General features: G+C 32.9%; 2 protein-coding genes across 2 annotated transcripts; both read right to left on the bottom strand.

The window, feature by feature from the left end:
• Positions 1-2,882: 2,882 nt before the first annotated feature.
• Positions 2,883-3,993, bottom strand: LOC131168699 (hevamine-A-like). Its single transcript, XM_021815738.2, has one exon. It carries the CDS (start codon positions 3,964-3,966, stop codon positions 3,034-3,036), a length of 933 nt encoding a protein of 310 aa, XP_021671430.2. The 5' UTR covers positions 3,967-3,993; the 3' UTR covers positions 2,883-3,033.
• A 5,197-nt stretch (positions 3,994-9,190) lies between these two features.
• Positions 9,191-10,389, bottom strand: LOC110658223 (hevamine-A-like). The gene is given in 1 exon segment (NM_001405325.1): positions 9,191-10,389. A coding segment is annotated over 1 exon segment (933 nt). The 5' UTR covers positions 10,375-10,389; the 3' UTR covers positions 9,191-9,441.
• Positions 10,390-24,514: the final 14,125 nt, after the last annotated feature.

The following is a 24,514-nucleotide window of genomic DNA, read 5'->3' as shown; positions in this document are numbered from 1 at the left end:
GAGTATTCTTATTTGATTTTTACGTATTTTCTATTTGTTTAATGTTAGTTTCCAGTTTCTTTTTTTAATTCGAATTTCCTTTTGTTCAATTTGATTGAGTTATTTCTTCCCTTACCAAAGCACATTAAATTATATAATAATAAATAATTTGCTCTCTTAAATATATTTTATCATAAAATTAATATAATTTATAGTAAAAACTTTTAAATTTTAAAAATTTTTATTTTAAAAAAATTTTAAAATAAAAAATAATCAATAAATTCTCTTCCCAATAAGAAAAGTAAAGGAAAAACAGTTAACTTAAAAAAAAAGTTCCTTTATCTTTTAAGAACTTTTTTTCCTTTAAATTTTTTTTAGTTTAACAGTAACCATAACTATAATTATTTATAATCATATGTGAATTAGAAATTCAAATTCATGTTTCATGTCTTATAATATTAATTATCACTCAAAAAAATACACATATTATAGTGTTGCTGTTGAATATATTATTAAAAAATATATTTTTTAAATATATTAGTTAAACGGTATTAAAAACTAATTTATAGTTAAAATTGATATGTTTGAATTCTAAAATAATTAAGTAACTTATTTCAAATTACTTTTTTCAATATTATTTAAAATATAATTTTAAAAATACAATTTTTTAGCCTTCAAACCTTAATGACAGACGCCACTTTAATATTAAAATAATAAAATTTTATTTTTTAATATACATCCATTAATACTAGTTAACTCATATTAATTACTCTAATTATAATTAATTAATTTTATATTTATTAATAAAAATATATATTAAATATGAATATAGTAGAAAACTAAAAAAATTAATGGAGAAAGTGGATTATAATTTGAGAGATGTAAAACAAGTCTTCTATAAATAAAAGGAAAAGAAATATTTATATGTTAATTATTTTATTATTATTATTAATTAATTAAATTTTTAAAATAAAATAATAACAACCAACAATAACATGCGAGATAATTTCACTTATAATAAATAAAATAAAACTTGTTATCCTATTACAAATTACCGATTAAAACCCTCAACTAATACATTTATCAAGGTAATCTATTATAAGATATATAATGATAAAAAAATTCTTTAAAAAAAAAAGAAATAGCAAAAAGTCTATTTTGGCCCTTAAAATATGGGCAAACAGTCATATAATTAAATATTGAATTATAATTTATTTCTAATATAAATCGAGTCAATACTGTTCATGAACATCTTTGAGTGCACAGGTTCATCATTATCAGTAATCCCGCATATCTAATTTGCAATATCCCGGTAAGTATTTATTGCATCGTAAAACAGATTGATAAGTTGTTATTTACTAAATGATTTAAGAAGTTTATCTATGAGTTTATCATCTTTATCATAATTTCTATAAAAAAGCATTTTGAACCATTTAGTAAATAATAAATTATTAATATGCTCCATAATGTAATAAATATCCATCGATATGTTATAAATTAGATATACAAAATTACTAATAAAGATCTCGTACACTAAAAAATTTTTGTGCATGGCTTTAATTAGATTTATATTATATGCAAATTATAGTTTACTCATTTTTTTATCTATTTTTAAAAGTTAAAGGGTTTATTTATTTTTAACAACTTATTTAATATATGTTTAAAAATTTGAAAGATTTATTTAATTTTTTTTAAAAGCTGAAAGGTTTTATTGGATCTCAAAAATAATTTAAAAACTTATATGGCTATTTGACATAACTTAAAAGATGTAAATAAACCTTTTGTCAAAAGGAAATAGATTAAGTAAATTGTATTAAAAAATATATTAAATATAAATATTCATAAATTTTTATTAGATATAAATTATAATTACTTTATGGTTAAAGGCATTTGACAAAAATGATGAGGGTTATTATTAATATGATTCAATGCTTATTATTATTATTATTATTATTATTATTTTGTTATTGGATAAGGGAATGCCAAGCGGGGCAATGAGCATCATATGATTGGATCTAATGATCTATCTTGACATTTACTGTTTTCTATTATTATCAAGCATAAGAGAGAAAATTTCTCTTAGTTTAGATTTGGTTTTCTTTGGTATTCTCAGACTCGTTGAGCTGTTTAATCGTTGATTTCCTCTGCCTTCGGACAGGGGAAGGCTTTTGCTATGATCTCTGGCCTAAGTTTGTAGAACCCCCTCTCCCTATTGGGTTAGGATGTTTATTTTTTTGTGTCTTGTGTTTGCTTTCGTTTTACATATGGGTCTGCAAGGGGGGACTAGGGAGAGCCTTGGCCCCTCCAACCTTTTAAAAATTTTCCCGTATACATATATATATATATTTAGAGAAAAAATAATTTTATTTTAGTTAAAATTATTTTATTTTAACTATTGGCCTCCTAAAAAAGTAATTATATTATTTTATTAAGATATAAGTAATGAATAGTAATGTAAAATATTAGAATTATTTATTTCTCATTATATATTCAAAAACTTTTTAAAGTACTAGCACCTTTAAAAGAATTTCAACTTAATTATACTCTATATTATGATATTTTAATTTTAATACACAATATTAACCCTTCAAAATATACAGGAAATAAGAGATATAAAAGGAACAATTGTAAATAAATAAAATATTAAATTAATTATATATATAATGTTGGCCTCCCTGAAAAATAATTCTCTGATTCCGCTTCTGTGGGTCTGTGCTTCAGCGAGAGGGCTTTTGATTGAAGACTATTATGTGTTAAGTTGTTTGAAATTGAGTCATGCAGATCGACAAGGGGAGACAACCAAACGATACTACTAAGGAGTTTCTAAGGTTTTTGTTTATTATTAATTATTAAAAACTTATATTATTTTATATAATTTACTTTAAAGAGGTAACCCACATCAATTTAGGTCAAGCAAAACATTATTTATTCAAATTTAATTATTAGATACACCGGGAGTACTAAAAAATAGTACTACCTTTTTGACATAAAAGTGCACCCTCCTTATAAGAGATGGTTCATGTGCATCGGATGCACCTAATAATTACTCCCAGTTCAAAGTGTCATGCACTTTTCAGAATGGAGGAACAATACACTTTCCAGAATGGAGGAACTATAGCCATTCTTATCATCATAGAACTTTGACCAAAGCATAACACCTCCGTACTCAGGTGACTTCTTTATTTCAGGAAGAATCTGAGAAATCAGCACATCCGGTGGAACATATCCGCTTCCGGCTGCCTCAGGAGCTGCCGGCAACCCCAAAAATATTTTTCCTGCATTTATAGATGTGGTCCATCGATTCCACGAGTTAATGATGTTGTTAATGTTACCTGAGCTATACTGGCATGGAGGATTGTTATAGAATTGAACCCATACATAGTCAAAAAGACCAGTATTAAGGGCAGTCCCTAAATATCTATCAGGGAATGGACATTGAGGAGCTGCAGTTAAATACACCTTCTTGCCTTGCTTGCTATATGCAGATAAGTAACGTGCAAGATCGTCCCAGTACAGGGTTGAACCATGCTCTATGTCAAAATCAATACCATCCAATACAGCATCACCTAAGGGACGGGAAGAAGATTTCCCACCCAAGAAATTATTCCACAAATAGTCTGCAACGTTTTTTGCATCAGCTTGAGAGGCCAGGGTGTAGCTTCCAATCCCACCGCCAAGAGAAAGCATCACCTTAATTCCTTGGATTTGGCAACTCCTGATGCCATTGCTGACAATGGTGCAACCTCCAGCAGCCGGGTTACAATGGCCGGCAAGGTTGATTTGTGGGGTTTGACCATTGCCAAATTTATTGAGAAAGGCTATATTCACGTAAGAATATTTGCCTGTGGAGCATGTTTCTGTTAGAGTTCCTTCGTTGCCATTTTGACCCCAGTAAATGGCAATGCCACCACCATCAACATGAGAGCTGGACATAATCAGTGAGATTGCTAGGAGGAGGAGAAGGATGGCTTGGGTTCTTGTGGCCATTATTGCAAGTAAATGAACACTAGTTACTAGTTCTGTGTGTCTATAGTGGCGTGGGATGGTCACTTATATAGAGTAGCTAAGGATAATGTTTCTTTATTTAATTAAATTAAATTAAATTATTTTAAATTTTTTAATAAGATAATATCATATTCAACAATTGTAATAAAAATAAAATTAAATAATTAATTAAAAAAAATTATCAGGCCATGTGCCCTTCACTCATTATCATAATGTGCCATGTGCATATGCATTGGTTTGGTCAAAAAATAATGGCCGCGGCCATCAGATTTTCAATTTTAAATTAATTTAGTTAACAAATTATATTACCGAAACAGATTTTGGGATTTTTTTTTATTATTTAAATGACATGTGAGATGGATGGATCGAGATGGGTTTAAGGAGATTTTGTCACGTGGCTTTAGATTACTTGAATATTAAAATTTGTATATGTCACACGTATTTTTTATGAGTAATTTTTGAGTTTCATAATTTTTAATCTGGATAATTATTTAAAATGAAAATTAGATGATAGTCATAAAGTTCTCTTGTCCAAAAATAGTGATTTTGATATAAATTAATATAATTTAAATAATAATTTAAATTATTTTTAAATTAATTTTAATCATTTTTAAACTTTATTTAATTATTAGAGTTATGATAATAATTACTTTTTCGTTAGATAATTTATAATGACTTTATCAGTAACAATATAAACTTTTTTATACACGAATATTAATAAGTTTTTGTATGTAATTATTATTAATTGATATTATATGAAATTTAATACTATTATATTATTAAATTTATTAATTTTTTAAGATTAATTTGTATTTTATATTAACGAGAATAACAATTTTAAGTCAAAAAAATAAAATAAAAAAGCAGCGTTAAAATATAAATTATAATTAACAATAAAGGCATGCTGATTATTATAAAATATAATTTTATTACTAATTATTATAAAATATTAAAAAAAAAGAGAATAATTTGTAAATTCGCAGCAACGCTTGGGCAATTTAGCTCGTAATATACTAAAACGATACCAGTTGTTCCTGATCATGGGAACAATATTTTTTTTTTTTATTGTTTACTTATTTTTTTTTTTTTTTTCAAATATGTTCAGTCTTTATATTTTAGGATTTTGTCCACCGAAAAAAAAAAAACGATTTTTGCATACCACACTTCATTGTATAATGACTAGCCACCTACAAGTGTGCCCCTCTTAATGATTTGAGGGAAGATTTTTTATTTAATTATTATATTATATTATAATATATACAATGAATTTAAGAGCCTTAAGTTATGGATCAACTAATGAGGTGTTTATGTGGGCTTAGGAAAGAGAAGTTCAAGTCCATGATTTAGGCATGCATAGGTTGCCGAGGGGGAAAATGTTTAAGTTTAAAAGTTATGAAAAGTATACTTATTATATGGGCTTAATTGGAGTTGAAATCAAACGTCCAAGTAAAAAGCTGAACTTAGGCCAAGCTTAGTACGCGCATGGGTTTCAAGTTATAGATTTGGAATGTGTCAAGATCAAAGCCTAAGAAGATGTCTAAATTGCGTGTGGGATAGAAAAGAGGAGGAAATCAAGATTTGACCAAATCAATCCCAGGCCCAACAAGGCCTTTTTATGGCGTACTTTGAATTATTGACTTGAAAACTTAAAATTTTTTACTTAAAGATTTAGAAGACTATTCAAAGATTCACTACGTAAGAAATTGGCTTTTCAAAGATCTTCCTTCTTTCTCTCCATAATTTTGGCAAACAGAAATCCAAGCAACGAGGGATTTATTTTCCTTTTTCAAGAAGCACTCTTCTCTCTTTCTCTATCAAGAAATTCATCCAAAGGGTCCAAAGGAAGAATCAAGATGCTTTCTTATTTAGTTTCTCATTATTTCTTCTTACTTTGAGATTACTTATTTTCCCATATAAGATTTTTTGCATTTTCCCAAATAGTTTCTTATTTTTACTTATAAATGGGTTTACATATGTAATATTTTTTAAGCAACACACACAATTTAGAGAATGAATAAAAAGCTTAGCAAAGTGATATTAATGTTAATTCTTATCAATTAGTTATGATTGTGGTGAATTACTTAACTTATCACAAGATTCCTTGTACGGCATTTATCTTTGAAGAATAAGTTTTTTTTAACGTTATGAACTTATCAAAAAATTTATCTCTTCTACTTATCTTTTTTATTTTATTATTAGATTTAGTTCATAAATATTAAAACTATAAAAAAATATTTTTTTTATACTGTCCTTTTATTTTGTTGCAAGTTAAACGAAAAAATATCAAAAATAGTTACAATCCGGTAGAATTTCATTTTTGTGCATCGGGTGTCTTACTTGATTTTTACTTATTTTTTATTTGTTTAATGTTAGTTTTATAGTTTCTTTCTTTTAATTCGAATTCCCTTTTATTTAATTTGATTGAGTTATTTTTTTCTTCACCAAGGCACATCAAATTATATAGTAATAAATAATTTTCTCTCTTAAATATATTTTATCATAAAATTAACATAATTTATGGTAAAAAATTCTTAATTTTGAAAATTTTTATTTTAAAAAATTTTTAAAATAAAAAATAATCAATAAACTCTAATCTCAATAAGAAAAGTAAAGGAAAAACAGTTAATTTAAAAAATAAGTTCCTTTATCTTTTAAGAACTTTTTTTCCTTTAATTTTTTTTTTTTAGTTTCACAGTAACCATAACTATAATGATTTGTAATCATATTTGAATTAGAATTCAAATTCATGTTTCATGTCTTATAATATTAATTATCACTTAAAAAAATACATATATTATAGTGTTGCTATTGAATATATTATTAAAAAATATATTTTTTAAATATATTAGTTAAAAGGTATTAAAAACTAATTTATAGTTAAAATTGATATTTTTGAATTCTAAAATAATTAAGTAACTTATTTCAAATTACTTTTTTTCAATATTACTTAAAATATAATTTTAAAAATACAATTTTTTAGCCTTCAAACCTTAATGACAAACGCCACTTTAATATTAAAATAATAAAATTTTATTTTTTAATATACATCCATTAATACTAGTTAACTCATATTAATTACTCTAATTATAATTAATTAATTTTATATTTATTAATAAAAATACATATTAAATATGAATATAGTAGAAAACTAAAAAAAATTAATGGAGAAAGTAGATTATAATTTCAGAGATGTAAAACAAGTCTTCTATAAATAAAAGGAAAAGAAATATTTATATGTTAATTATTTTATTTTTATTATTAATTAATTAAAATTTTAAAATAAAATAATAACAACAAGCAATAACATGCGAGATAATTTCACTTATAATAAATAAAATAAACTCGTTATCCTATTACAAATTACCGATTAAAACCCTCAAATAATACATTTATCAAGGTAATCTATCATAAGATATATAATGATAAAAAAATTCTTTTAAAACAAAGAAATAGCAAAAAGTCTATTTTGGCCCTTAAAATATGGGCAAACAGTCATATAAATATTGAATTATAATTTGTTTCTAATATAAATCGAGTCAATACTGTTCATGAACATCTTTGAGTGCACGGGGTTATCATCATTAGTAATCCCGCGTATCTAATTTGCAATATCCCGATAAGTATTTACTGCATCATAAAACAGATTGATAAGTTGTTCTTTAGTAAATAATTTAAGAAGTTTATCTATGAGTTTATCATCTTTATCATAATTTCTATAAGAAAGCATCTTGAACCATTTAGTAAATAATAAATTATTAATATGCTCCATAATGTAATAAATATCAACCGATATGTTGTAAATTAGATATACAAAATTACTGATGAAGATCTTGTACGCTAAAAAATTTTCGTGCATGGCTTTAATTAGATTTATATTAGATGCAAATTATAGTTTACTCATTTTTTTATCTATTTTTAAAAGTTAAACGGTTTATTTATTTTTAACAACTTATTTAATATATGTTTAAAAAATTTGAAAGATTTATTTGATTTTTTTTTAAAAGCTAAAAGGTTTTATTGGATCTCAAAAATAATTTAAAAACTTATATGGCTATTTGACATAACTTAAAAAGATGTAAATAAACCTTTTGTCAAAGGAAATAGATTAAGTAAATTGTATTAAAAAATATATTAAATATTAATATTCATAAATTATTATTAGATATAAATTATAATTACTTTATGGTTAAAGGCATTTGACAAAAATGATGAGGGTTATTATTAATATGATTCAATGCTTATTATTATTATTTTTTTTTTGTTATTGGATAAGGGAATGCCAGGCGGGGCAATGAGCACCATATACTTGGATCTAATGATCTATCTTGACATTTACCGTTTTCTATTATTATCAAGCATAAGAGAGAGAAAATTTCTCTTAGTTTAGATTTGGTTTTCTTTGGTATTCTCAGACTCGTTGAGTTGTTTAATCGTTAATTTCCTCCGCCTTCGGAAAGGGAAAGGCTTCTGCTATGATCTCTGGCCTAAGTTTGTAGAACCCTTCCCTCCCTATTGGGTTAGGATGTTTTTTTTTTTTGTGTATTGTGTTTGCTTTCATTTTACATATGGGTCTGCAAGGGCGAGGAGGGGGGGAGGCTTCTGCTATGATCTCTGGCCTAAGTTTGTAGAACCCTCCCCTCCCTACTAGGTTAGGATGTTTATTTTTTCGTGTATTGTGTTTGCTTTCGTTTTACAGAAGGGGGTGGTGGTGGGTGGGGTGGGAAGGATACATATATATATATATATATATATTTAGAGAAAAAATAATTTTATTTTAGCTATTGGCCTCCCTAAAAAAATAATTATATTATTTTATTAAGATATAAGTAATGTAAAATATTAGAATTATTTATTTCTCATTATATATTCAAAAACTTATTAAAGTACTAGCACCCTTAAAAAAATTTTAACTTAATTACACTCTATATTATAGTATTTTTGAATACACAATATTGACCCTTCAAAATATACAAGAAATAAGAGATATAAAGGGAATAATTGTAAATAAATAAAACATTAAATTAATTTTATATATAATGTTGGCCTCCCTAAAAAATAATTCTCTGATTCCGCCTCTGTGGGTCTGTGCTTGCGAGAGGGCTTTTGATTGAAGACCATTATGTATTAAGTTGTTTGAACTTGAGCCACACAGATCGACAAGGGGAGACAACCAAACAACACTAATAAAGAGTTTCTAAGATTTTTGTTTATTATTAATTATTAAAGACTTATATTATTTTATATAATTTGCTTTAAAGAGGTAACTCACATCAATTTAGGCCAAGCAAAACATTATTTATTCAAGCCTAATTATTAGATACACCGAGAGTACTAAAACATAGTACTCCCTCTTTCACAGAAAAGTGCACTCTCCTTATTATAATATAAAGAATAGATCACACATAATTATAAGAGATAGTGCATATGCACCGAGTGCACCGAATAATTTCTCCCAATTCAAAGTGTCATACACTTTTCAGAATGGAGGAACAATACACTATCCAGAATGGAGGAACTATAGCCATTCTTATCATCGTAGAACTTTGACCAAAGCATAACACCTCCGTACTTAGGTGACTTCTTTATTTCAGGAAGAATCCGAGAAATCAGCACATCCGGTGGAACATATCCGCTTCCGGCTGCCTCAGGAGCTGCCGGCAACCCCAAAAATATTTTCCCTGCATTTATAGATGTGGTCCATCGATTCCACGAGTTAATGATGTTGTTAATGTTACCTGAGCTATACTGGCATGGTGGATTGTTATAGAATTGAACCCATACATAGTCAAAAAGACCAGTATTAAGGGCAGTCCCTAAATATCTATCAGGGAATGGACATTGAGGAGCTGCAGTTAAATACACCTTCTTGCCTTGCTTGCTATATGCAGATAAGTAACGTGCAAGATCGTCCCAGTACAGGGTTGAACCATGCTCTATGTCAAAATCAATACCATCCAATACAGCATCACCTAAGGGACGGGAAGAAGATTTCCCACCCAAGAAATTATTCCACAAATAGTCTGCTACGTTTTTTGCATCAGCTTGAGAGGCCAGGGTGTAGCTTCCAATCCCACCGCCAAGAGAAAGCATCACCTTAATTCCTTGGATTTGGCAACTCCTGATGCCATTGCTGACAATGGTGCAACCTCCAGCAGCCGGGTTACAATGGCCGGCAAGGTTGATTTGTGGGGTTTGACCATTGCCAAATTTATTGAGAAAGGCTATATTCACGTAAGAATATTTGCGTGTGGAGCATGTTTGTGTTAGAGTTCCTTCGTTGCCATTTTGACCCCAGTAAATGGCAATGCCACCACCATCAACATGAGAGCTGGACATAATCAGTGAGATTGCTAGGAGAAGAAGAAGGATGGCTTGGGTTCTTTTGGCCATTATTGCAAGTAAATGAACACTAGTTACTAGTTCTATCTCTCGAAATTTATTATTTTCATTATTCCATGTAATATTGCAAAATTATATAAATAATTAAAATGAATTAATCATTGTAAATGATATCAAGGGTTTTTAAATTTAAGAAATACAAAAAATGATTAAAATATATAAATAGAAAGAGGGCAAATAAATATAGAAGTCTTATATAAGCTTTTTACAGGTGCAATAATCCATATTTATTTAATTATTATTTTTTATTTAATTTAATTAAATTAAATTGTTATAAATTTTAATAAAATAATAATATTTTAATAATAGAATATCATATTCAATAAATATAATAAAACTAAAATTAAATAATCAATTAAAAAAATAAAATTTTCTGATTTTAGAATATAACTAACTTGTCGATTAATTTAAATAATTACATATGCGCATGCATTATATTCAGAAACCAATAGATATCATAACTATTAGAATAATTATTTTCATTATTTCATGTAATAGTTGTAAAGTTATATAAATAATTAAAATGAATTAATCATTGTAAAGCACACGTTTTTAAATTTAAAAATACAAAAAATGATTAAAATATATAAAAAGTCTTATGCTTTTTACAATCCATATTTATTTAATCAATATTTTTGCTTTGATATATTTTAAGTTAATATAATGTTTATGTAATTGAAATTTTGTGATTCAATAAATGAAAAGGGTTTATTGTTTAAACAAATTGATTTTATATAACTCGTAAAAGGTTTTAGTAATAATGGGCAGTCTAATAGTTGCAAAATTCAATTTTGTTTATATTGAAATTATTTCAGAATTTTCTTTTCATTGGATAAATTAATAAAGTAGAGATTTTAAAGAGAAAATCTTATTAACTAGAGTTAAAAAAAAACCTTTGAAAATCGTAATTTGAAAAATCTTCCATTACTTTTAAAAAAAATTTCTTCCCAAACAAATGTACTCAGATTACTTTTGCACTAATTTCATCGAAAAAAGAGATTTTTTTTTCAGAAGAAAACAAAAGAAACACTCAATTCCTTCTTCCATCTAGGAAGGATTGTTTCGTCAACGCCTCATTTCTGAAACATCTTCTTCATACTTTACCACCCACAATCTGCAGGGCTCTTGATCACCTCTCTTGAGATCCTGGCCATTTTCGTCCATTCCAAGATTAATTTCCATAATGGTACATGCACTCATTTGCTTATGTGTACTGCTATTTTATTGGTTGTTATGATACTGTTACATTTCTGTGTTTCATTTCCTTTTGTTGATGTAGACATCATATTTTGGTCTATTTTCAAATGCATAACTTGTGTAATTTTTAATAAGGGTTGTAATTTCGTCTATCTCTCATGTTAGTGTTTTAACTGATCTCAACTAGTTACCTGACTACAACTCTATTTTTTTTTTTCCTGAACTAGTAGTAATCTTAAGTTATCTCCTAGATAAATAATAAATTTCAAGTTTATTTGATATCATGTACGTTTAGGTCAAATTTTCTCCAATCTCACCGTCTACTCTACTTGTCCAGATTGGTGTCGGATCTTCAGAACACCTAATCTTACATTTTATTGTTTTCCGATTTCTCTGTGTTAAAAATTCTAAATTGCAAGTAATTTTTGTGATCGGGTATCTCGCTCGAATTGTTAAAATGTAACCAATTTAATGTTTTATCTGATCTCTAAATAGCGGTCTCGGTCTTAACAAATTTCGACTAAGGACGCGATCTCAAGTCATTTTTCATCTCTACAAATTTGCAATTCATTCTTCAAATGTTTCATTCGGTCACAAGGTCTTCCGATCTCATGATCAATTTTTTTCCGATCTCTTTAAGTAGCCTTATGTTTTGCGATTAATAACCGATCTCAAGCTCCCTGTTCAACTTTATTCAATTGATTAGGAGTTAATTCAGTACTCTCGTAAGCTCGATTTGATATTTTCCAATCTCATTAAAAATTGATCACAAAAAAACTTAATTCATTTCAAAAGAAAAATACGAAGTCATTCAGCATGAGGGTCTTCCCTAGCCTGCTCTTCAGGTTCATTTTCAATATTCTCTCCTTCCTCTCTCTTTTCTTCCGCTTCACTCTCGGCCTCAACACCAGGGGCGAGCTTTTCCAACTAGGTGAAGTCTTCTTTGTTAGTAGTATGCCCTAGTAAAGGAGTGGAAGCATGATTATTAGGCATTAGAATCTTGAATTTTAAAAATTATTTCTAAGGTTGCATACACCATACAAAGTGTCTTATAAACCTAATCAATTTCCAATGCCTAATTACATACCAAAACATATTTTAGCATGTATTAAAGTTTCATTTGCCATTAAAGATTATGAATTAATATTTAATTCAATCAAACCCTAACTAAAAGAGAGATTTTTAGGTACTAACCTCTTGATGGACAATTGATGCAATTTTAGGATGCTGAGAAGCCGAATGAACTTGAGGAAGCAACCGCCAAGGGTCAGCGGAGCATCAGCAACTTGCTCGGCCAAAATCAGTTTGTCGATCATGCCAGTTGAACAACTCGGGATCGGCACGGTCGAGGTCCGCAATCCAGATCGGTCGGTCAATTAACCATCCTCTCACCATCATCAGACAATGTTATGCGATCTCCGGGGTCGTGAATTTTCAGTCGAGGAATAAGGAAGTCCATCGGAGAGGGATCAAAAACCACAATCATGGCCGGAACGACCGCCGGAGCAGCTAGAACTGGAAAAGAAAGAAGGAAGAGAGGAAAATCAGATGTAGGAAATGTCTCTGTCGTAAGGGGTATATATAGGGGAAAACGGGCATTTATTCTTGGCGAAAATGAAGCGACGCCGGAATCGAGGAAATTAATGCTTTGACCAGACGGACTGAGAAAGGGAAAGATCGGAATAATAGATCGGAAGATGGGAGACCAACATGAAAGATCGGAAAAGAGCATGTAAAAGAGATCAGAAAGAGGGAAGATCGGAAGGCAAAAAGAATAAGACAAATCCCAATAACCGTCGAATCGAGCCGAGGTAGTTAAAGCGTTGCGAGCGAGATCTCCACCAAGCCTAAGAATCGCTTTGCAATCTTGGCAGTGCGGTATGTCATGACGATCCTGTACATCCCAATCCCCACCGTAGATCTCACTTTGGTAAGGACAAACCGAAACCCTTGGATCAAGAGAGAAGACGACAATACCAGCGTCTTTCGCTCTTAGCCCTCAGATCGTTCCGGACGAGAAGATTTGGGACCGTCAGATTGAAAGAAGAAAAGGACAAATATTCTGAAGAGTGATCTCAGCCATTCATTTTGATTCTCTTTAATTCCTGAACATCCGATCATGTCCTTCGAAATCTCGACCCTCCATCTCCTCAAAATAAATCCCGACCCTTCATGGGAGCACCGATTCCTATAAATACCGCATGAAAAAGCTCAAGGACGGGCAAAAAAGAGAGGTAGTTATTATAGCGGAAGAACTCTGAAACTCGATTCAGTTTGTTACTCTGCTACTTTGAAGTTTTGATTAGAAAGACTTTTGAAACTAGTTTTCTGAAGTGTTTTCTTGAAAAGGATTTTGAATACTGAAACTCTACATTTTCAGTTTGTTCATTATCTGGTCACACTCTCACTTTCAGCCTTTTATTATCTCTGTCTTCGTCCCCATTATCCAAGCTCAATTTCGTTTCACTCGGTTTTTATCTTAATCTGATTGCATTTTAGCTAAGCACCCTTGATTCTAACGAGCGTCGACCCTCAAGCTAATCGATCATTGTCTTATTACTATTTGTCACCCCGTAGTCATTTCAATAGATTTAGCTCCTTACAGGTAAGAGCTCATATTGCCGTTTTGTTAAGTGTTTACGTTTACTTTTCGCATTTTCTTTGCCTTTTTATGCATGTGATTTTCTCCAAGTTCATTTAGTGCCAAAGAACCTTAAAGAATGTTACTCTCGAGTTTATTTCTGTAGTGATCAGACTATCGTTTTATTAACCTTAAATGCTTTACAATGCAAATTTTCTAGTTCCTAGTAGCGTGTAAGTGGTTGGGTAAAATGTAGATAACTGCAACTTACGGGTCTCTTTTAAGAGAGAGAGCCTGAATAACACTTCAGGAAAATAGCCACAATATTAGGCTGACGTAAACGGCAATTCGGCAAGATGCCATAAAGTGGGATAAAACCAAAGTAAACGAAATAGAATAGATCGGACATTAATAGATACTGGTAAAGTGACCTTAGGGGAGGTTAGCAAAATTTAGTCCAGCTTTTTTTATTTAGTCACAAAATATCAATTAGAAGCCTTACCCCCCCCCCCCCCCCAACACCTTAGAACGTCAGAATCTTTAGCTTTAGGACCTTATGACATGTAGCTGAAATTAAAATTTGGGAGATCGGAAAGATCCCATTAAGGTTCCTGTTAATTTAAAAAGAGATCGGAAGAGGGTTCTTATCCGATTCTCAACTCAAAACTTTAATTAAATAGAGATCGGAGGAGAGTTCTTATCCGGTCTCAAATCAAAATTTTAAATAAATACTTAATAGAGATCGGAGGAGAGTTCTTATCCGGTCTCAAATCAAAATTTTAATAAATATTTAATAAAGATCGGAAGAGAGTCCTTATCCGGTCTCAACTCAAAATTTTAATAAGCATTAAATAGAGATCGGAGGAGAGTTCTTATCCTGTCTCAACTCAAAATTTTTAATGATTTAATAGAGATCGGAGGAGAGTTCTTATCCGATCTCAACTCAAAATTTTAATAAATATTAAAGAGTTCGGAGAAGAGTTCTTATACAACTCTTAAATTAAATTTTAATAAAATAGTTCTTTTAGATAAGATTAACCTGCAACAGTAATTCACTAAGGTCGTCTCATTTACTTATGTATCTGGGTAATCCGAATTTAGTGAAAGATCAAATATTCCTTTTGTCAAAAGGATTAACATTTCCATTCAAGCCCTTCCTAACTAATTTATAAAGAGTGCGAAGTTAAATCTACTTACCCTAATTAAGGGACGAGGTGGGTGCCTAACACCTTCTCCACCCGTTTACGGACCCCGAACCTAGAATCTCTGTCTTGAAGTGGTTTCATTTCAACCTATTTTCACAAATGGTTTTCTTTAGTTTCCCTCAAAACTAAGGTGGCGACTCCTCACTCTTTCCCACTTCGGTGAGGGTTCGTTCAGGCGACCGCAAAATCCCTTGCGACAGCTTGGCGATTCCACTGGGGATGAGCAAAGATTGACTTAACCCCGGTCTAGTGGTCCAAAAGTAGATTTAATTTTGTCCGATCAAATTATAGTTAGATGGGCTCATTCGGCGATGTTTTATACGTTAATTATTGTTATTGCGGCTAACTATTTTGCTTGTTTTGCCTATTTTATCTCCTTACAGTGCTCTTCGTTTCGAAAAAAGGGAAAAAGGAAAAAATGGGAAGAATAAAATCCCCCTAAATTGGGAAGAGGTAAAGGTGTCCCTTCACACACTGAACACTCACACGATGTCCTCACACACTTCGGTCCTATACCCGGGCTTTCTTACCCTATTAGGAAAGTAGGAGGGGGTCATGTAGCGGTACCCGTGGGTTTTACCCCGTTAGTATCCGTGAAGGCTTCTGCTCAGATTGAAACTCGTTCTATCCACTGTGATACTCGTGGAATTTTCCCGATAACATCATGGTTATAGAACGGGGCTCTCTTTATTCTGATAGGGCAATTTGGGAACCTGTGGCTTTTAGAAAATTAGACCTTGAGCTAAACTATCACAATAGCTGAAAGCCGTAGTAAGCTACCTTATAAGATAGAACTATCCAATTAGGTAGCGCTTGTCCGATATCAGGAGTCTCCCTATTATAGGACAGAAGGGGCATACTTACTCTTACCCTGCTCTGCTTTAATTTCCTTTTGTTTGTTTTTATGAGGGTAATCTTGAATTCTACTAAAACACCTACACATTTTCCTACTTTGATAAATGTGTATGTGTCACCCTGTCAACAGTATGATTCAAAATTACCCAAATTTGTCTAGCTAACGAGTTTTTCTGCAGGCATCACCAAACCAAGAGTCTGTGAAAGGGATAGGCATCATTTTTAACATGGCATCCTCGAGTCAGTCGGCAGAAAAAGTTCTTAGACCAGAACAGAATGCTAAACCATATGAGGCGGCTCGGGCCATGGTTTAGCAAAATTGTGAATGAATAATATGACTCCCGTAGGAACTCCCTCGCTAGGGTTATGTGAAAAATTGAATGCGCTATATGGACAGGTATCATAAATGCGCATTCAATCCAGTCATTCACAGTCAGACTATCGAACGATGCCATGATAAAATTGATGCGATTATCCTTTTACAGATTTCAACCTGGCTCTCAAATGCCACTGTATCCTTCGTCCAGACCAGGACTTTTAGTTTCTTTGCAAAATTCAAAGTTCATTTAAAATTTTCATTTTTTCTACCTCCTACAGGAAATCAATATTGCTTCAAACAAGGCAAGTCTGACCAAGCACACGGTTCAACCCAAGCGAGTGTACTTAACAAGATCCCGAACAAAGAAGATAATGGAAGATCAGGAACAAGTACATAACCTACAAGGGCAGGTTTCCGAATTGAAGGACCAAGTCTCGGAGCTCATGAGACTAATGAGAGAAATGTCCCATAATAAGCCTGCCTCAGACCTTAACTTACCACTACCTCCCCCACCTCCTGCAATGGTTGACTCTCACCATGCTTCAACCTCTTTCACTTTCCAGCCATCAATCCCGGATCCGACAATCACTGTCAATCCGGCCCCACTGAATAATGAACCACCTTTCTCCTATTATCCAGCTGTCTTGAATGCCGAACCATATCCTTCATTCCTGGTCCCTCCAATTCACCTCGCCCCTCATTTCCCAACTGGGGGAGTATCTTTTGCAGCAGGAGAAAGTAAGACGAGAGAAAATGAGAAGCTGTCCGCTCTAGAAGAGAGATTAAAAGCAATAGAGGGGCTGAACATGTATGGTTCAGTCGATGTGGCGTCACTGAGATTGGTGCCAGATGTGGTGGTGCCGCCCAAGTTCAAAATCCCGGACTTCGACAAATACACCGGGAACTCAGACCCCCGCATTCACCTGGCCACCTACATTGCCAAAATGTCTGCCCTAACAGAAGATGACAGGCTTCTCATTCACTTCTTTCACGAGAGCCTCTCCGGAGCAGCCCTGAGGTGGTGCATTCAGTTGGACAAGAGCAAATTGCGCTCTTGGAAGGATTTGGCTGACGCTTTCCTAAAACAATACAAGTTCAACTGACGTGGCCCCCACAGGAGAGATCTCCAAAACTTGGTGCAGAGGGACAGGGAAAGCTTCAAAGAATATGCTCAGAGATGGAGAGAGAAAGTAGCGGAGATATACCCTCCAGTTATTGACAATGAGCTTTGCTCTCTCTTCATTGAGACCATGAAAGCTCCTTATTTCTATTTGATGATCGGGGACACCTCCAACAACTTTGCTAACATTATACAGACTGGGGAGAGAATTGAGGCAAATTTGAGACTAAGGGAGGTTACAGGAAGTGGTAAGAGAAAGTTCAGTGAAAAGTACGATAAATTCTGAGAAGAAAATGGAAGGGGAGGTGCACAATGTGATGTAACAAGCCTATCAACCATGCCCCCCCACAAAACACCTACCGTTCTCGATTTCCTTCCCAAAACCTAATGGTAGCCGATTTTCCACCACAATTTCTTCTTATCCCAACCACAATAGGTCCCATAACCAATTGCTTACACTTCACGTCTGCCGACTCAAACAAATTAGTTCATCTAAATCACCCACTCCCCAATCCCGACCCACCACTGCCTATGCCCTTAAGCGAGATTTATTGCTACCTTTTGAGCATAAACCAGATAGCCCCCATACCACTTGACCTTTTACAATCCCCATATCCAATGAGGTGTGATCCAAATGCTCATTGTAAATACTATAGGGGGGGCAATTGGTCACTCAACATACAATTGTGGAGCTTTCAAAGGTAAGGTACAGTCCCTTATCAGAAATGGGTGGTTGGAGATGGAAAGTGAAAGTGCAATTCCTAATGTTGAAATTAATCCATTGCCTAACCACGAAACTGGTAAAAGAGGCAATGTGCACATAATAGAATGCATAGGGGATGCGTTGGAACCAGAAATGCTGATTGTGCAAATAAAAGGAAATCAAGAGCTTGATACTTGGGGGGCAAGGGATATCCTTATACTTTTCTCTGAGTAATGAATATTTGGTTACCAACACTTGACCACTTTGTCCATGGTGTCAAGTGGATTATGAATGGACCTTCTCTCATGATTAAGTATTAGTAAGTTAATAGCGCATTTTTCCAAATTTTCATTACTTCTTTTGTTTAGCCTTTTCTTTGCTTAATAAAACCACTTAATTCTCCTCTTGTAACCGCCCCATTTCCATTTTCTTCAAGAATAATAATCAACCAATACATAATGATTCAATTAACTGTGATATTCATGAAGTTAACTTTGAAGGACCAATAATTGCCCTGAATACTAGTGATTCTGATAAAGGGGAACTATGCCACGCAAGCTAACGAACACATGATGGCGAAGAAAATCTTACGACGGAGATACTATTAGATTACTTTGGGAGGAGAAACTGTATTGAATATGTTTGAAAATGTCACAAGTCTTTGTACATATCTTTGTTGGAAAAACGTCCCATGATCGATTGCAATGTGGGGCATCGATGTCATTGGAAGCCTCCGGGGTGATTCATCTTAATTCATCACCTTATCGGCCCCAAATGAACAAAGCCAAGGAAACTGTAAACAAGAATCTCAAATGAATGATCGAAAAGATGACTGATTAGGGCAACTCCATATTCGTTAGTATATGGCATGGAAGCAGTTTTGCCAATAAAGATGGAAATTCCTTCCCTGTGAATCTTAATGGAGAACAGAGCTAGATGAAATCGAATAGGTCAAAACAAGATTCGAAATCTACCATGGATGGTTATACCAAAGAAGAAAGGCCAGGGCGCTTGAATAAGAATGAACAATCTCGGGAGCTCCAACCAAGAGATCTTATATCGAAGGAAAATACTACAAAATGTGGGACTTGAACCTAAAAAAAAAAAAAAAAAAAAAATGTAAGAGTGAAAACCCGAAAGGGCGCTCCTAGTAAAATGAGGGAAAGAGGGTGAAAACCCGAGAGGGCGCCTTCTGCAAAATGAGTGAAGGATGAAAACCCGAAAGGGCATCCTGAAAAAGTGATCTCTAAAAAAAAAAAAAAAATCATAGGGGTGAAAAATCTGTAAGGGCGCTCCTAGTAAAATGAGGGAAAGAGGGTGAAAACCCGAGAGGGTTGCAAAATGAGTGAGGGATGAAAACTATCGGGATTGAAAACCTCAAAGGATGCGCCTAGCAACATGAAGCCTTATTAAGAATGTAAAATGGAGTCAAAAGGTAGCAAGTGACCGTGGCACAAGGATTCTTCTCAGACCATTAGTATTTGGGGCAGTAAAGGGTCTAGAAAAGTTAATAAAGGAATTCGTGAGATTTCTCTTTCTTCCAAATTCATTCTTTGTTATTAAAAACCATTTTTTCTCGTACTCGATTAGCCCATTTACCTTGGAACATGCGCTGTTAACTTGTTAATGCTTTATTATGAGTTAAGAATTTAAACACAGGTAACTTTATATACATTGCATTGAGAATTATAGGGAATGACTACGTAGCGAACACACAACCTATTGATATGGGAAGTTGGAGCGAAAAAAAAAAAAAAAGGGAGTGAAAACCCGAAAGGGCGCTCCTAGCAAAATGTGTGAAAGAGGGTGAAAACCCGAGAGGGCGCCTTCTGCAAAATGAGTGAAGGATGAAAACCCGAAAGGGCATCCTGAAAAAAGTGAGTTATCCAAAAAAAAAAAAAAAAAACTAGAGGTGAAAACCTGAAAGGACGCTTCTAGTCATATAGACGAAGGAAAAGTGAAAACCCGCAAGGGCGCTTTTCGCAAAATAAGAAGAAAGTCAAGGGGCATCCAAAGAAATGAGGTCGTAGGCCAAGTCTTGTAACTTGTCCTCCATTAATCATCGGCTTTCGGAATCCTGTTAAGTACACTTCATCGGGGAAGAACTTCTTGTGTCGAGATTAGGCTTGCTTTGTAAGTTGATTTTAATTTCCCGCAATTTAAATTTCCCGTTATCAACCTCTGGTTCCTTGATCTAAGTTGATTTTAATTTCCCGCAATTTAAATTTCCTGTTATCAACCTCTGGTTCCTTGATCTAAGTTGATTTTATTTTCCTGCAATTTAAATTTCCTGTTATCAACCTCTGGTTCCTTGATCTAAGTTGATTTTAATTTCCTGCAATTTACTTTTCTTGCTATCAACCTCTGGTTCCTTGATCTAAGTTGATTTTAATTTCCTGCATTTAAATTTCCTGTTATCAACCTCTGGTTCCTTGATCTAAGTTGATTTTAATTTCCTGCATTTACATTTTCTTGCTATCAACCTCTGGTTCCTTGATCTAAGTTAATTTTAATTTCCTGCATTTACTTTTCTTGCTATCAACCTCTGGTTCCTTGATCTAAGTTGATTTTAATTTCCTGCATTTACATTTCCTGTTATCAACCTCTGGTTCCTTGATCTAAGTTGATTTTAATTTCCTGCATTTACATTTCTTGCTATCAACCTCTGGTTCCTTGATCTAAGTTGATTTTAATTTCCTGCATTTAATTTTCTTGCTATCAACCACTGGTTCCTTGATCTAAGTTGATTTTAATTTCCTGCATTTAAATTTCCGTTATCAACCTCTGGTTCCTTGATCTAAGTTGATTTTAATTTCCTGCATTTAAATTTCCGTTATCAACCTCTGGTTCCTTGATCTAAGTTGATTTTAATTTCCAGCAATTTACATTTCCTGTTATCAACCTCTGGTTCCTTGATCTAAGTTGATTTTAATTTCCAGCAATTTAAATTTTCTGTTATTAACCTCTGGTTCCTTGATCTAAGTTGATTTTAATTTCCTGCAATTTAAATTTCCTGTTATCAACCTCTGGTTCCTTGATCTAAGTTGATTTTAATTTCCTGCATTTAAATTTCCTGTTATCAACCTCTGGTTCCTTGATCTAAGTTGATTTTAATTTCCTGCATTTAATTTTCCGTTATCAACCTCTGGTTCCTTGATCTAAGTTGATTTTAATTTCCTGCAATTTACATTTCTTGCTATCAACCTCTGGTTCCTTGATCTAAGTTGATTTTAATTTGGTTCCTTGATCTAAGTTGATTTTAATTTCCTGCAATTTACATTTCCTGTTATCAACCTCTGGTTCCTTGATCTAAGTTGATTTTAATTTCCTGCAATTTACATTTCCTGCTATCAACCTCTGGTTCCTTGATCTAAGTTGATTTTAATTTCCTGCAATTTAAATTTCCTATTATCAACCTCTGATTCCTTGATCTAAGTTGATTTTAATTTTCTGCATTTAATTTTCCGTTATCAACCTCTGGTTCCTTTATCTAAGTTGATTTTAATTTCCAGCATTTAAATTTCCTGTTATCAACCTCTGGTTCCTTGATCTAAGTTGATTTTAATTTCCTGCATTTAAATTTCCGTTATCAACCTCTGGTTCCTTGATCTAAGTTGATTTTAATTTCCTGCATTTAATTTTCCGTTATCAACCTCTGGTTCCTTGATCTAAGTTGATTTTAATTTCCTGCATTTAAATTTCCGTTATCAACCTCTGGTTCCTTGATCTAAGTTGATTTTAATTTCCTGCATTTAAATTTCCTGTTATCAACCTCTGGTTCCTTGTTCTAAGTTGATTTTAATTTCCTGCATTTAATTTTCCGTTATCAACCTCTGGTTCCTTGATTTAAGTTGATTTTAATTTCCTGCATTTAAATTTCCGTTATCAACCTCTGGTTCCTTGATTTAAGTTGATTTTAATTTCCTGCATTTAAATTCCTGTTATCAACCTCTGGTTCCTTGATCTAAGTTGATTTTAATTTCCTGCATTTAAATTTCCGTTATCAACCTCTGGTTCCTTGATCTAAGTTGATTTTAATTTCCTGCAATTTAAATTTTCCGTTATCAACCTCTGGTTCCTTGATCTAAGTTGATTTTAATTTCCTGCATTTTAAATTTCCTGCTATCAACCTCTGGTTCCTTGATCTAAGTTGATTTTAATTTCCCGCATTTAAATTTCCTGTTATCAACCTCTGGTTCCTTGATCTAAGTTGATTTTAATTTCCTGCAATTTAAATTTCCTGCTATCAACCTCTGGTTCCTTGATCTAAGTTGATTTTAATTTCCCGCAATTTACATTTCCTGTTATCAACCTCTGGTTCCTTGATCTAAGTTGATTTTAATTTTCTGCAATTTAAATTTTCTGTTATCAACCTCTGGTTCCTTGATCTAAGTTGATTTTAATTTCCTGCAATTTAAATTTCCTGTTATCAACCTCTGGTTCCTTGATCTAAGTTGATTTTAATTTCCTGCATTTAAATTTCCTGTTATTAACTTCTGGTTCCTTGATCCAAGTTGATTTTAATTTTCTAAGTCTTTTTAACTTCTGATACTGATCCCTAGGTCACTGACTTAGGTATGCTTTAGTTTCGGACACCTAATCGTCCAAAATACGGGTCTAAATCTTTACATAATTCTTACACGGGAAATTTTTCCCTTAATAGAAATTATGTAAAGAGGGGCAGCTGTCGACACCATATTTTGGCCGATCCCCAGAATCAATAAACCTTGAAACCGATCCCCAGCACTAAATTTTCCTTTGCCAGCCAACTACATTTCCGACCTCTCTTTGCCATATTACCGATCTCTCTTCACAGAAAATTGAATCAATGCTAAGTCCTCATATCAGTCAAAGCTTTACCGGTCTCTCAAATCATTCACCGATCTCTCAAGCCAATTGTCGAATATCCTGACCAGTTAACTATATTCCCGATCTCTCTTGTCAGACGAAATTGAACTAACACTAGAACCTTGCTGCCAATATTTATGATCGACCTCTCTTTTAAAAGTTTAGAAATAACCAAGCTAAGGTTCTAATCCGGTTTAATGAAGATCCCGATCTTAGATGTTCAAGCCAAAATTTTCAATTAAGTTCCGTTTAGCAATCTCATGCATGTTGTATTTTCCGATCTCTCACACTTAGGATAATAGTAGTTTTCAGTTGTTTCGATATACTCAGACAATCAAGTGTTTAGAAATTTTCCGATCACAACCATTCATCAAACAAAAAGGCAATCTATTTCATTTCATTGCAAAATTTGTACAAGTTATTCGGCTGGGGGTCTACATTTTGCTCATCCTCTCCTTCCTCTTCACTATCCTCACCCTCGCCCCCGGGAGCCAGGTCGGCCATCCAAGAGAAGTCCTCTTCTGGGTAACGTTTCTGGAGTTCGGCCAAGAGGTCCTTGTGAGCACTCACATAGGCACCAGCTATCCCTGTCACCATTTCTTCGTCTTTCGCCTTAAGCTCCTCGATAAGTTGGGCAACCTGAGAAGCTTCGTTGGCCCGACCACCTCTTCTTCATCAGACGACCACGAGAACTGAATGGAAGGAGGACTCGCCGCTCTTTGACCTTCGGCACCACTCATTTTCAAAGAAAACAAAGAACTTAAACTAAAAAGAAGATCAAAGCCCTTACCGGAGTCTGATCGGCGTCGGAAGAACTTGAGCAAACGAGAGAACTTTGAGGTTGTGAGCGAGAGATTGAAAATGACATACAGGAGCAAATGGCTAACCCCTCACCCCTATTTATACTAGTCCGAGCATTTAATGCTCACGAGGTTCCAGGCAGTGCATCGGTTAACGAGATTCGCCAGCTGTTCTGACACGTCTCTCGAACATTCCAAGGAGATCGGTTAAATGGAGATCGGCATAATAAGTTGAATATTTTGAATGAAGAATTAGTTAAGAGTCGTTTTGTTAGGAACCAGATCGGACAAATATATCAGAGATCGAAAAATAATCAATAAGATAATAATTGGAGAAACAAGATTTTTATTTCCAAAAGATCGGATTACATCATTTGGGCGATCTCTAGGGATCGGATTACAATGAAGGTCTAACTACATCATTTTGGCGATCTCTAGAGATCTGATTACATTGAAGGATTACATCATTTGGGCGATCTCTAGAGACCGGTGGAACATCCTAT

The sequence above is a fragment of the Hevea brasiliensis genome, chromosome 17 (genome assembly GCF_030052815.1).
Source record: "Hevea brasiliensis isolate MT/VB/25A 57/8 chromosome 17, ASM3005281v1, whole genome shotgun sequence".
Lineage (NCBI taxonomy): Eukaryota > Viridiplantae > Streptophyta > Magnoliopsida > Malpighiales > Euphorbiaceae > Hevea > Hevea brasiliensis.
The sequence above is the reverse complement of the archived record's forward strand: the minus strand, read 5'-3'. Positions and strand labels throughout refer to the sequence as shown.